A 12,873-nucleotide genomic window follows, 5' to 3' on the forward strand; every position below is an offset into this window, starting at 1 on the left:
TATCGCGATCTCAGTCAGTTGAGGGAGCAAGTGAGAAGGTTCTCTGCTGATAAGTTTTATTTAAGGCAAAGTTGCATTACTATTTAATTGATTTAAGCTGTAAATAAAGTATAACAAGTGATGTGTAAACCTCCTGCACTACATTTCCATTACTTAGTGTTTTTTTTTTCACATTGACCTCTTGATTATCCAGAATATTTGATCAACTGGCACTTTCCTGGTCCCATTAGCTGCCAGTTAATAAAAAATTTGCAGTAATAGAATGGGGTCTGCAGGGATATATTTTTATGAACATTGTAGGTCAATGGCAGCACTACCCAGTTCCCCAAAGGAAGATTCATGTCACCATAGTAACTGTATAGTGCTTAGTGCAGAGCTCAGTCATGAACTAGTGTAGGGAAGAGATCAGATTGACTCAATTCACATGAAAGTACAGGTTACAGGGGAACACAGTGCAGCATTGAGAGTCAGGCTGTATAAACTCCTTACCTCTAGAGTCCGCAGCTGTAACATTCTCCTGATCCGAGAGATCTTCACAAGCTGCTCGGCTTTCTGACAGATGTCTTGATACTTGACCCGGCTCTGGTTTACAGCAGAAGGAATTGGCGGCGTTAGTAACCTCCCCAGAATAACCAAACTCTAAGAGAAAAAGAATTTCAGCAAGAAAACAACGCGAGCATGTGAAAATCTTTTAGTGCCAACAAGTACCGAAGTCCATTCACCCCATCACCATAACGTTTACTGGCCTCAATCAAGGTCAACTCCATTGAAAAATTCTCAGTATCATTATCATTTTCAAATCCCTCCCTATCTCGCTCTCTCTAAATTCAAAGATATCTACCTTCATCTAATTCTGGCCTCCTGAGCATCCATGATTTCAATTAGTCTGCCAGTGGTGGTTGTACCTGAGCGTCAAACTCTACAATCCTGTTTGTAAGTCTCTTCATTCCCTTTCCTCTCGAACCGGGACACTCAGTTTAAAAATAAGGGAGTGCCCATTTAAGACAGAGATGAGGAAATGTTTTTCCCCTCAGAGGGTTGAGTGTCTTTGGAATTCCCTTCAAAAAGCAGAGGATGCAGAACCTTTAAATGTTTTTAAGGCAGAGGGAGACAGATTCTTGATGGCCAAGGGGATGAAAGATAATTGGGAGAATGCAGGAACGTGGAGCTGAGGGTAAAATCAGATCAGCCATCGTAGCTGAGCAGGCTCAAGGGGCCGAGTGGCCAAATCTTGTTCCTTGTTCATTTGATTTATTTGTTCATTCTGTAAGAAATTCCTTGAAGCATGAACTCATAGAATCCCTACAGTGTGGAAGCAGGCTGTTTGGCCCATTAAGTCCATGGTGACCCTCCAAACAGCATCCCTCCCAGGCGCATCAACCTACCCTCTCCCTGTAACCTTGCATTCCCCATGGCTCATCCACCTAGCCTGCACATCCCTGGATACTAGGGGCAATTTAGCACGGCCAGTCCACCCTAATCTGCACATCTTTGGATTGTGAGAGGAAACAGGAGCACCCAAAGGAAACCCATGCAGACACAGGGAGAATATGCAAACTCCACGCAGACAGTCGCCCAAGGACAGAATCAAACCCAGGTCCCTGGTGCTATGAGGCAGCACTGCTAACCACTGAGCCACCGAGCTACACGCAACTTTTTAAAATGAACGCCCTCTGTCTGATGCTGAACAACCAGTTCTCTCATTTCAGAAAGGGCCCATTGTTTGTGGGGATACATTCCCTGCAAAACTCATCAATGGCAATTTTCACAAATGGCAGATGTGGCAGATACATTGAGAAAGGCAAACACAATGCACACTTCCAACAGTACGGAGCAAGTTTACTTTAAAACCATTGGCAGGTGCAAGTAGTCCTGAAGTGGGCAAGAAGGTTCCCAGACAAATGCGAGGTGATGCATTTTGGAGGATCAAATTTAGGTGTGAATTATACTGCAAATAGCAGAACCCTTAGGAACATTAAAACACAGACAGGTCTGGGCGTGCAGGTCCACAGTTCCCTAAAAGTAGCAACACAGGTGGTCAAAGTGATTAGGAAGGCATATGTCATGTTTGCCTTCATCGGCTCGGGTAGGGAGTACAAGAGTTGGTGAACCATGTTGCAGCTGTATAAAACCCTTGTTAGGCCGCATTTGGAGTATTGTGTGTAGTTTTGGTCACCACAATATCAGAAGGACATGGAAGTTTTAGACAGAGTGCAGAGAAGGTTCACCCGGATGTTGACTGGTCTCAAGACCATTGGCTATGAGGAAAGGTTAAACAGACTAGGATTATTTTCACTGGAAAGACAGCGGCTGAGAGGAGACCTGATAGAGGTCTACAAAATTATAATGAGGTATAGATAGAGTGGATAGTCCAAAGGTTTTTTCCCAGGATTGAAGTTTCAATTACAAGGAGGCACAGGTTCAAGCTGAGCGGGTGAAAGTTTAAGGGAGTTATGTAAGGGAAGTGTTTTACGCAGAGAGTGGTGGGGGCCTGGAACGCACTGCCAGAACAGATGGTGGAAGCAGGCACGTTGGCAAAATTTAAGAGGCATCTGGATGGTTAGACGAATAGGGAAGGAACAGAGGGATGCGAACTGAATAAAGGCAGAAGGCTTTTTTTTTTAGTTTAGTCAGGGCGTGATGATTGGCACAGGCTTGGAGGGCCAAAGGGCCTGTTCTTGTGCTGTACTTCTCTTCTGCTATTTTGTGTTTTAAGTTCTTCTGCATTTGCAAAGGGTGGACTTGACTTTACCTCATTCTTTTAAAACACAAAGAAAAATCAACTAGCAATTCAGAGATTAAGATAAAGACCGCAACCTACCTGCAGGAGGTTGGTTCAGGTTATTTAAGTCTGGATTCAGCCGCAGGTTTGACTGAAGGGAAATGGTTTCTCTTGGGATCTGTGCATCTTCACATTTAACATTTGTGGATTCACTGTGTTGAGAAAAAAGACACAGCTATTTTACGGAAGAAGCGAATTTGTTCAGTATTGTTATTCGAATTGCTTGACAACAAGGGAAAGTATCTGGAGGAGGACTGAGATAAAACATTTCGATCAGCACAAGGGTCAGTTCAGCAGACCCTGTGAGTAGACAGCAGTGTACTGCCATCTCAGTCTTTCACTCTATCCTTAACACCCATGTTTTGTTGTTCTGTCTGTCTGTGTGCAGAGGGGCAGTGTATAAGGGACTCAGGGTTTTAACTAGTAGAGTTATATGTCAGTGGTTTATAATCATTTTTCTATAGCCATCATCTATTTATTTGTAATAAATAGTAACTTTTTGCTCAGTACAGAAAATTGCTCTATGCTTTCCATCAACCTGGGTCCAAATGACCGATAAACTGGGGAAGTTTGCAAACTTTTATAAAATCTCTAACTTTTGTGAAGAGTCTGAGAACAGCAGGGCTTCAATTCCAGTGTGCTCCCTTGTTGAGTTGTGACAATTATGTAAGGTTCAAACCAGCGCAGGCACATAAAGATATGAAGCACGAACTAAAAGCTAATATTCGAGAGGATTATTTACCTGTGAACAGCTGAGTCAGCAACAGACTTTAGATCTGGAATAGAATGGGGTGGGGAAGACAAAAAGGAATCAATTATTGTCCTGTGCACTGAAATTCCAGGTTCAATCATTTCCAAAGCATCAGCTGTAACTCAGCTGGTAACACTCAAAACTCTGAGTTGGAGGAAGTTGAGCTAAAAATCCAGGCAGCTACTCAATGCAGTACTGAGGGTGTGCTGCACTGTCTGATAATGTTCTAAACCAAAACTTCACCTGCTCTCTCAGTTGAACAGAAAACATATTATTTCAAAGAAGAAACAGGACTTTCTGCCCAGCATCTTCGCTAATACTCTCTGAGCCAACAAAAGCTCAAGAGGTTCAACACCGTCTTGGACAAAGCAACTCACTCGAACGGCACTGGCCACCAGGGCAAACATTTACTCCATCCAACATGGAAACAGTGGTCCGTGCTATCAGATACATCACAGTTACTTTCAAGTGACAAGGACAAGGGCAGTTAATACACAAACACACCAACCTGTACTTCCCCTCCAAGCCATAAGCCATCTGGACTTGGAAGGATGTAAACACATTGGAGGCAGTTCAGGGAGGGTTTTATTACATTGACATCAAGATGAGCGGGTTGTCTTATGAGGTAGGTTTGGACAGACTGGGCTTGTTTCCACTGGAGTTCAGAAGAGTAAAGGGTGACTTCATTAAAGTGTATAAGATTTTGAATGGGTTTGACAAGGTGGATGTGAAAAGGGTGCTCCCTCCTGTGGGTCAGTCCAGAACTAAGGTTCACTTTTTAAAGGTAAGGGCCGCCCTTTTTTGGACAGAGATGGTGAGAAATCTTTTTCCCCCCTCAGAGAGTTGTGTGGCTTTGGTACTCTCTGACTCCTCAGGCAGCCAAGGTCGGGGAGGGGGAGGTCATTTAATATTTTTAACACAGATGAATAGATTCTTGTTTGCTGGGATAATTACGGATAAGGGAATCAAGGGGAGATGGGAATGTGGAATTTGAAACACAAACAGATCAACCATGATCTCTCTGAATGGTGGAAAAGGCTCAAGAGGCTGAATGGTCCCCTTACCCGCTGTTTTGCACGTTCGTGTCTGAGTATCATGCTGTTCCTTCAGTCGTTGGGTGAAAGTCCTGGGGACTCCCTCCCTAACATCACGGTGAGTGCCCTGACACCCTGACCATCCCACCTTGCACCAACTCCCAAGACTGTCCCCACAACATCATGGACTACAATGGTTTCAGTGGTTCCCGATTAGAGATGGGCAAGGAATGGTGACCTAACCAGCGATACCTGCATGGAATCATAAACTGGCAGCCTAACACACACCAAAGGCTTTCAGAAGGATTCCGTGAACATTTAAATGGCTCTCTTATCTTGGAGAGCAGTCAGCATGCGTCATGAACTAATAAAAAATATCAACAAGATCATCACTAGATCACTATTTTTATGACTATACTTTGTGCAAATTGGTTACAAAAGGTTTGACGTTACAACAGCAATTTGATCAGACTTGAGGAAGGATGTGAAGATTTTGGAGCGGAGACAATAGAGATTTGCCAGGATGGTTTCGGGGACAAGGGATTGTCATTACACTGAAAGACAAGAGAAGCTGGGGCCATTCTCCCTAAGCTGGGAGGGCTAAGAGGAGATTTGATAACAGGATCGACATGGAAAAGTGTTTAGATAATGGACAAAAAAAATGTTTCTAATGGCTATTAAGTAAGTAACCAGGGGAAGAAATTTAAGGTGATTGGTTAAAATAAGATGCAACATTATTAAAAGTTTTTTAAACGACATGTGTTAGGAAATTGGATAAACGCTTGAAGACAAAAATTGAAGGGAGTTGGAAGAGAGCATGGGGGTGGGGGCAGCTGAGTTGAAACAGTTGATATTGATGGTCCAAATGGCCTTTTTCCATGGTGTCCTGTTCTGTGACTCTATGAGCACACAGACACTCTATCAGATTCTGGTCTCCAGGCAAATCTTGTCTGTGTATGACAGGAACCTTGCCACAGCAAAGCAATAGAACATTCAACAAGGTGCCTTGAGAAGGTCTTTGCTTTTTCACATCGCTCACAGGATGTGGGTGTTGCTGGTCGGGTCAGCATTTATTGCCCATCCCTAGTTACCCTGGAGAAGGTGATAGCTAGCTGCCTTTTTGATCTACTGCAGTCCATATAGTGTAAGGACACCCGCAGTGCCATTAAGGAGCGAGTTCCAGCATTTTGCCCCAGCGACAGTGAGGCAATGGTGATATATTTCCAAGTCAGGATGACAACTGGCTTCGAGGGGAACGTGCAGGGAGTGGTGATCCCATGTATTTGCTGCCTTTGTCCTTCTAGATGGTAGAGGTCATGGATTTGGAAAGTTCTTTCTAAAAAAGCTCGGTGAATCGCTGCAGTGTGTCTTGCAGCTGGTACACACTGTTGCTACTGTGCGTCGGTGGTGGAGGGAGTTGATGTTGGATGTGGTGCCAATCAAGTGGACTGCTTTATCCTGGATGGTGCCCAGCTTCTGGAGTGATGTTGGAGCTGCACGGATCCAGGCAAGTGGGGATTATTCCATCACACTCCTGACTTGTGCTTTGTAGATTGTGGACAGGCTTTGGAGAGTCAGGAGATGAGTTATTCACCACATTATTCCTAGCCTCTGACCTCCTCTAGCAGCCATTGTATTTACATGGCTGGTTCAGTTAAATTTCTGTCAGTCACGTTATCAGCTACGCTTAAGGAGAAGGCACTCAACAGCTACCCATAAATCTGCAAGTGGCGTTGTTGACTTGACATTTGATCCACCTATGTCTCTATGACAAGAGGTCATTGACCAACACACAGGACTGTCCCGAGTCTCTCACCTGCTCGTCCCTTCCTCCTCCGATATACAGCACACAGAACAACAACATTGATGAGCAGGATACTGAGGAGCCCGACAACTCCTCCAAGAAGAATAACTAAAACAGGCACTTCGACACGTGAATGGAAGAAACCTGGGAGAACAAAGCAGAGAGGATCAACAGGCCAACTGTTTGTACTAATCCCACCCAAACTGGAAAGGGAGACCTGCATTCACATAGCGCCTTTCACACTTTCATAGCTGCCTATCTTCACACAGCCAGGTGATAAAGACCAGATTGTTTATGCATTTCTGATGCGAGGATAAATATTTATCAGGGAGAACTTAGCTCCTTTTCTTTAGCAGCGTGCTGTAGGACTTTTGTTAATGCCCGCAGCTGAGGTGGAGCCCTCAGTTAAAATTAAATCTGAAAGATAGCATCTCTGACAGTGCTGCACTCCCTCAGTACTGTGCTGGAAACATCTACCTCTACTGTACAGTCACACTTCTGGATGAGGGTTTAAATGGGTAAATGACAACTCTCATACAGTCATCTGGGGGATGACGGTATAGTGGTACAGTCACTGCACTAATAACCCCAAGGCCCACCAAACAGCCTGGGGGCACGCATTCAAATCCAACCTTGGCAGAGGGTGGAAGTTAAACTCAATTTATTAACACCGGATACTGTAAAGCTGGTCTCAGTTATACCGACCATGAAATGATCATCGATTGTCAGAAAATCTCATCTCGTTCACGAATCTCCTTCAGGGAAAATAAAATGTGCCATCCTTACCTGGTTTGGCCTACATGTGACTCCAGACCCACAGCAATGTGGTTGACTCTCAAATACCCTCGAGTGCATTCATTGTTGTCCATTCAAGGGCAATTAGGGACAAATAGCAGCCTTACCAGGGATACCCACATCCCTAATAATGAAAGAAACCTTCAAACCAGCTCCCCCACTTAACTAGGTCATGGCTGATAACCAGTAACTCATCTCCCTGCTTCGGCTCCAAATCCCTCTAATACCATCACTGACAGAGTCAATTCATTTTGGAAAATGAATACTTCCAAACGGGTTTTTATAACCAACATCAGTTTCGTCATGCAGATTACCTGGTAAAGAAAAGGAAGATTTGGTCGCACCAAACTCATTACCAGCTGTGAAGGTGTAGTTTTTAGCCAGGCTGGATACCTGCACGTGGACTGTGTGATTGGTTAACCATGGGTATGTCTTGGTGTCCAAGATCATGAAGTGGGAGGTGTTCACGACGACATGCCCACTCTCGTCCACCCAGGTAATGGAGGCTGGAGGGTTTGCCTGAACCAGGACGAAAAGGGCAAGGAACAGACCCGAGTCATTGCGTTCCCTGTACTCAGTATCCATCTGCACAATTTCAGGTTTAACTGGGGCACAAACACAGAAAGGACCAAGAAATCCCATTTAGTGGCATAACAACAGCAGCAATTCATATTTGCATTGATATGGCACCCTTAACGTAGGGAAACTTCCCAAGCAGCATTAACAGACAAAACTGAGACCGTGTCAAAGAGGAGACATTAAAATGCAGCTCCAAGAGGTGAAACAAGGAGGCAGGGTTATAGAGAGGAGAGAAAGAGATAGAAAGAGAAAAGTGAAGAAGACAGGGGTAAAGAGAGAAAACGGAGGGGGTAGAGAGAGAAAATAAAGAGGAGGAGTGGTTTAGGGAAGGAATCTAGAGCTAAGCTAAAAGAAAAGAGAGAGCAAGTAAAGACAGAAAACAAGAGAGAGAGAGATGGTGCGGGGGGAGGGGTGGAGAGAGAGAAAAAAAAAGAGAGATGGAGAGGTTTAGGGAAGAAATCTACAGCTAAGCGTTCAAACAGCTGACAGCATGCTCACCAATAGCGGATCGTGAAATGTTTGGAAGCAAACACAGGAACGGCTGAGAGAGACAGTGAGAGAACTAATGTTTAAGGTCAATGACCCCTCATTAGAACCTTGGCTTTTGGGAAACATTCCCTCTGTTGCTAACTATAGAGATGCTACTTGACCTGCTGAGTATTTACAGCATTTTCTGTTTTAATTTCAGATTTTGAACATTTGCTGCCTGTAAATAGGCAAATTGTTTTTGGAGCAGATTTAAATTCTCTCTCACTCTGGCGATAGTTCAGCTCACTCACACAACTCTCACACCCTCTGCTCAACTCACACCCCTGCTCAACATTAGCTTCACCATCGGCCAGATCTCTTCACCTATTTTCTAGCCAAAGGGAGACTGAAGCATTGAAATGGGGTCACATCTCATATAACTCCCCCATACGACCCAGTGAGTTAGTCAGTCTTTTGGTCAATGACAGAATCCCGGTGGCAGGAGCTGGAAAATAACAGGCTCTCCTCCAGCAGCACATTCAGTTATACAAAACAACCAAGTTAAATGCAGCTCCAAAGTCTCCATTTCACACATGCAAGCTTCTACTATTTTTTAAACCTGTGTCAGATGTGTTATGACACACCTATGACACAGGTGAGTTTTTTGGCTCAGAGGAAGGGACACTACCATTGCACTACAAGATCCTATGTTTAATTTGTTGAACAAAGTATTGCAATGGCATTTCAACATACCTTGTTCCCTGGCCAACATCTGTCTCAGGTTTGCTGCAGTGCTCCAGCGAAGGTCAGTGCAAGCTGGAAGAACAGCACCTCATTTCTGCTTGAGGACTCTACAGCCTTCTTGACTCAATATCAAGATGAACAATTCTAGGGCCTAAGGCAGTTTCTCCCATGTCCTTATCTGACCCCCTACACACCAGGCCTTTTTATCACATGGTCTGCTATAACACACACCCTCACAGTTCCCATTAATAGCTATTCATTCTCCCAGGCTCATTATCCATTCCTTTGTCTGTCTAACTGCTCTTCTCTCTCTTCGGGCTCTATCTCAACCTATCATTTACTCCTTACCCCCTTCCCCACTCTATGTTCTGCATATAAACCAACTTCTTCGCAGCTACCCTCAGTTCTGAGGAAGGCTCACTAGACCCAAAGCATTAATTGTGATTTCTCTCCACGGATGCTGCTAGACCTACTGAGCCTGTCTAGCAATTTCTGCTTTCCAGCATCCGCAGTTCTTTCAGTTTTTATTTTGTAATCAGACCATATGGTTTTGAGGTGGGACAGTGACCTTTCACACAACTTCACTCACGATAGATTAGAGATGTTTCTAAATGATGAAGCGCCATGTGGAGCGATGTGGAAGAGGAAAGAAAATTAATGTTTTACAGAGAGAAAGGACCAAATACCAATCCATCTAGTTCACACACGTCCTTCTAGCTTCTCCCCATTTAGTACCACTAGGGCTTACGCCAGTTAAGAAGCCTCAGTGATGAGCACGGAGGGGTTGGGGATGAATTCCTGGTGCTTACACTGCACGTTGAGGATGACACTGGCATTCTGGGTTCTCCCAGTGATCGGGTCAGTCGCTGAGCAGTTGAGTTCCTTGTCCTTCCTATGGCTGGTGATCACGAAGGAGCTGAAACTCTGATTAATGGTCTTGCTGGAGCTGGGGATCAGCAGTGTCTGGTTACTCATCTGCTTTTTACCGTTCAGGTACCAGGTGACAACAGGCACAGACTTCCAACCATCCATCCTGCAGGTAAACTCCTTCGTAACGTTCTCCTCCAGGGAGACCACGGGCCGAGGGCGCCCATTGAGAAGAGGAAACGGCTCCACATTTTCTGGAAGCAAAATGCAAGCAGCTGTTTTAAAAAAGTAGTCACACCCTCAGAACCCTTTAACATTTATTGGGGAATTCCATGGCTTCAGATACCCCTCAGGAAGCTTACCATTTTCCAAGCCTGAAGTCAGAGCGTGCCATCAAGCTAGTCGACACACAGAGCACCGCGGCACAGACAAATCCCACCGTCACATCCCCACTCAACCACCGGCACAAAAACTGACCCGCTGCTCATTACCATATTGCTGCTTGTGGGGGATCTTGCTGTGCACACATGGGCTGCTATGTGTCCCACATTACAACAGCAACTGCACTTCAACATCAATTCATTGGCTGAGCAAATCACACCCCCCGCCCCACCCAAACCTTCCTTGTCCCACCCCAGAATGCTATCCAATCAGGAGGGGCTGGTGGATGGAGTCTTGCGGTCAGAGGCAAAGTGCAGTGCCCCCTGCTGGATCTTGTTAACTCAGCACAGGCTGACAGATTGAATCGTCCATGTGGAACATCCAGCTCAGGAACAGGCCATTCAACCACGATGATCTGTGCTGGTCTTACAGCCCTACGTAATCCTACTTCCAACCCTCCTCCATCTCACACCTTCAGTGTACCCTCTATCCTTTCCACCCTTGTGAATATCCAGTTTTATCTGAAATGTTGTTCACTCAGGTTTCCAGATACTCTCCACAAGCCCTTCTCCTAAATCTCCTGTCGGATTTCTTCCGGTCTGTCTCATATCAATGGCACAAAGATTTAGGCTCTCCCACCACAAGTGAGAATATCGTCCCCATCTTCCTAGGGCCTTGTAGCATTATCGACGGACTGTTAATCCAGAAACTGAGATAATGTTCTGGGGACCCGGGTTCAAATCCTGCCATGGCAGATGGTGGAATTTGAATTCAATAAATATCTGGAATTAACGGTCTAATGATGACTGTGAATCCATTGTCAATTGTCAGAAAAACCCACCTGGTTCACTAATGTCCTTTAGGAAAGGAAACTGCAATCCTTACCTGGTCTGGCCTACATGTGACTCCAGACTCACAGCAATGTGGTTGACTCTTAACTGCTTTCTGGGCAATTAGGAATGGGCAATAAATGCTGGCCTAGCCAGTGACACCCTCATCCCGTGAATGAATAAAGAAAACACTTTCTGAACTCTAAAGGCACCCAGTGAGACTGCCCAATCTTCTCTGTTCTAGAGTCCCAGCCTTTCATTACCCATGACATTGGTCTGGGGGTACTTACTACTAGGCCATTGATGCCAACATGTATTGGAAATTATAACTCATTTTACCTCAGGGGCTGTCCACAATGTCTGAGTAATTGGAGGTCAAGAAAGCAAAATCTCTGAAACTACAAGGAATGAGAATTGGTCCGTTACCCGTGGAGTACCTGAGCGGATGTAGGTCTCGAGCTGCAGAAGTAGGAAGGCTCCTACAACATTGTCACATCCAGCCACTCTCATGTTGGAGGCTGCTCATCTGCGGGTCATCACATCTTCCCTGGAACTGGATCAATAATACTGTCATCATTTGGTTCCCAGAGTAAGAGACAGAATTTGCATTTGTATGACAGCTTGCAACACCACAGGTTTTCAAAAAGTCCTTTACACTTAATTCAATGATTTTGAAGTGCAGCTGCTGTTGTAGTGTATGACACATGGCAGCCAGTGTGTGCACAGCAAGATCCCACAAACAGCTGTTTCCATGACATTTGTTGAATCATGAATATTGGCCATGACATTGGGGGGAAAACTCCACTGACCTTCCAAATAATACCGCAGGATTCCTTTGCAGTGCATCCTCAATTTAATGTCTCCTTAAAGAGATAGCACCTCAAAGTGCAGTACTCCCTCAGCATGACACTGGGAGTGTCAGCCTTGAGTTAAGATGAACAATAAATTTAAGATCATGGCCATGCAGGAGGGACAGCAATCTTTTAAGATTTAAATGAAAGATATTTTTGTTTCTATTGCTTTGTTTCAAACTTGTGCAAATCAGTGGCTCAGTTGGTGAGTGCACTGTGGAGAATGTCCACAATAGCTCAGGCTGACAGTGCAATGCAGAATGGAGAGAGGGCAGCACTGTCAGGGCAACTGTCATACAAGATCTGAAGGTACTAATTTGAAGAACAGCAAGGGAGTTTTCACTGTTATCCTGGAAGATAGTTATCCCTCAATCAGGGCAATAAAAACAGATTATCAGGCCATTATTTGTGGTAGCTTGCTGTGTGCTATTTGATTTTTTTGTGATTCCCACATTGCAACAGCAACTACACTTCAAAAGTTTTCCACTGGCCCTTTTGTAACATCAGGAAGAAAACCAGGAAGTACAAATGCTGCAGCCCTTTTGTAAAGGATGTGCTAACAGGGCACAGGATTGTACAAAGCCCTCATCCCATGAATGCATAAAAGAAGAAAACACTTTCTGAACTCTAAAGGCACCCAGTGAGACTGCCCTATCTTCTCTGTTCTAGGGTCCCAGCCTTTCATGGATTTATGGAAGGGACACTGTTTTTGACAAACACACTGCAGCTTTTTGGAGGATGTAACCAGTAGAATAGATGAGGGAGAACCAGTGGACGTGGTGTACTTGAATTTTCAGAAACCTGTTGATCTAGCCCCGCTTAAGATCTTAGTGTGCAAAATCAAAGCTCTTGGGATTGGTGGTAATATAATGGCATGGACTGAGAGCTGGTTGGAAGACAGAAAATGGAGTAGGAACTATTGAGTCATTTTCAGAGTGGAAAGCAGTTTGAAGAGGGTAACATAGGGAGTAGTGCATTGGCTTCAGC

The 12,873-nt window shown here is 44.7% G+C and overlaps 1 protein-coding gene across 2 annotated transcripts in view; it reads right to left on the bottom strand.

Moving 5' to 3' along the window:
- The window catches only part of LOC109933288 (transmembrane protein 25), a 15,375-nt gene extending 3,789 nt beyond the window's left edge, over positions 1–11,586 (bottom strand). The window contains exons 1-7 of one of the 2 annotated variants that reach the window (XM_048615665.1): positions 11,473–11,586; positions 9,767–10,078; positions 7,481–7,771; positions 6,384–6,515; positions 3,525–3,558; positions 2,822–2,934; positions 490–582 (exon numbers count right to left, since the gene is read on the bottom strand). In XM_048615665.1, coding sequence (XP_048471622.1) covers positions 490–582; positions 2,822–2,934; positions 3,525–3,558; positions 6,384–6,515; positions 7,481–7,771; positions 9,767–10,078; positions 11,473–11,545 — 1,048 coding nt within the window. In that variant the 5' untranslated portion in view covers positions 11,546–11,586. Of the gene's footprint in view, positions 1–489; positions 640–2,821; positions 2,935–3,524; positions 3,559–6,383; positions 6,516–7,480; positions 7,772–9,766; positions 10,079–11,472 lie in introns of both variants that reach the window. The other variant, XM_048615664.1, reaches the window with a different exon arrangement.
- Positions 11,587–12,873: the final 1,287 nt, after the last annotated feature.

Source organism: Rhincodon typus, chromosome 32, assembly GCF_021869965.1.
Source record: "Rhincodon typus isolate 14 chromosome 32, sRhiTyp1.1, whole genome shotgun sequence".
Classification (NCBI taxonomy): Eukaryota; Metazoa; Chordata; class Chondrichthyes; order Orectolobiformes; family Rhincodontidae; genus Rhincodon; species Rhincodon typus.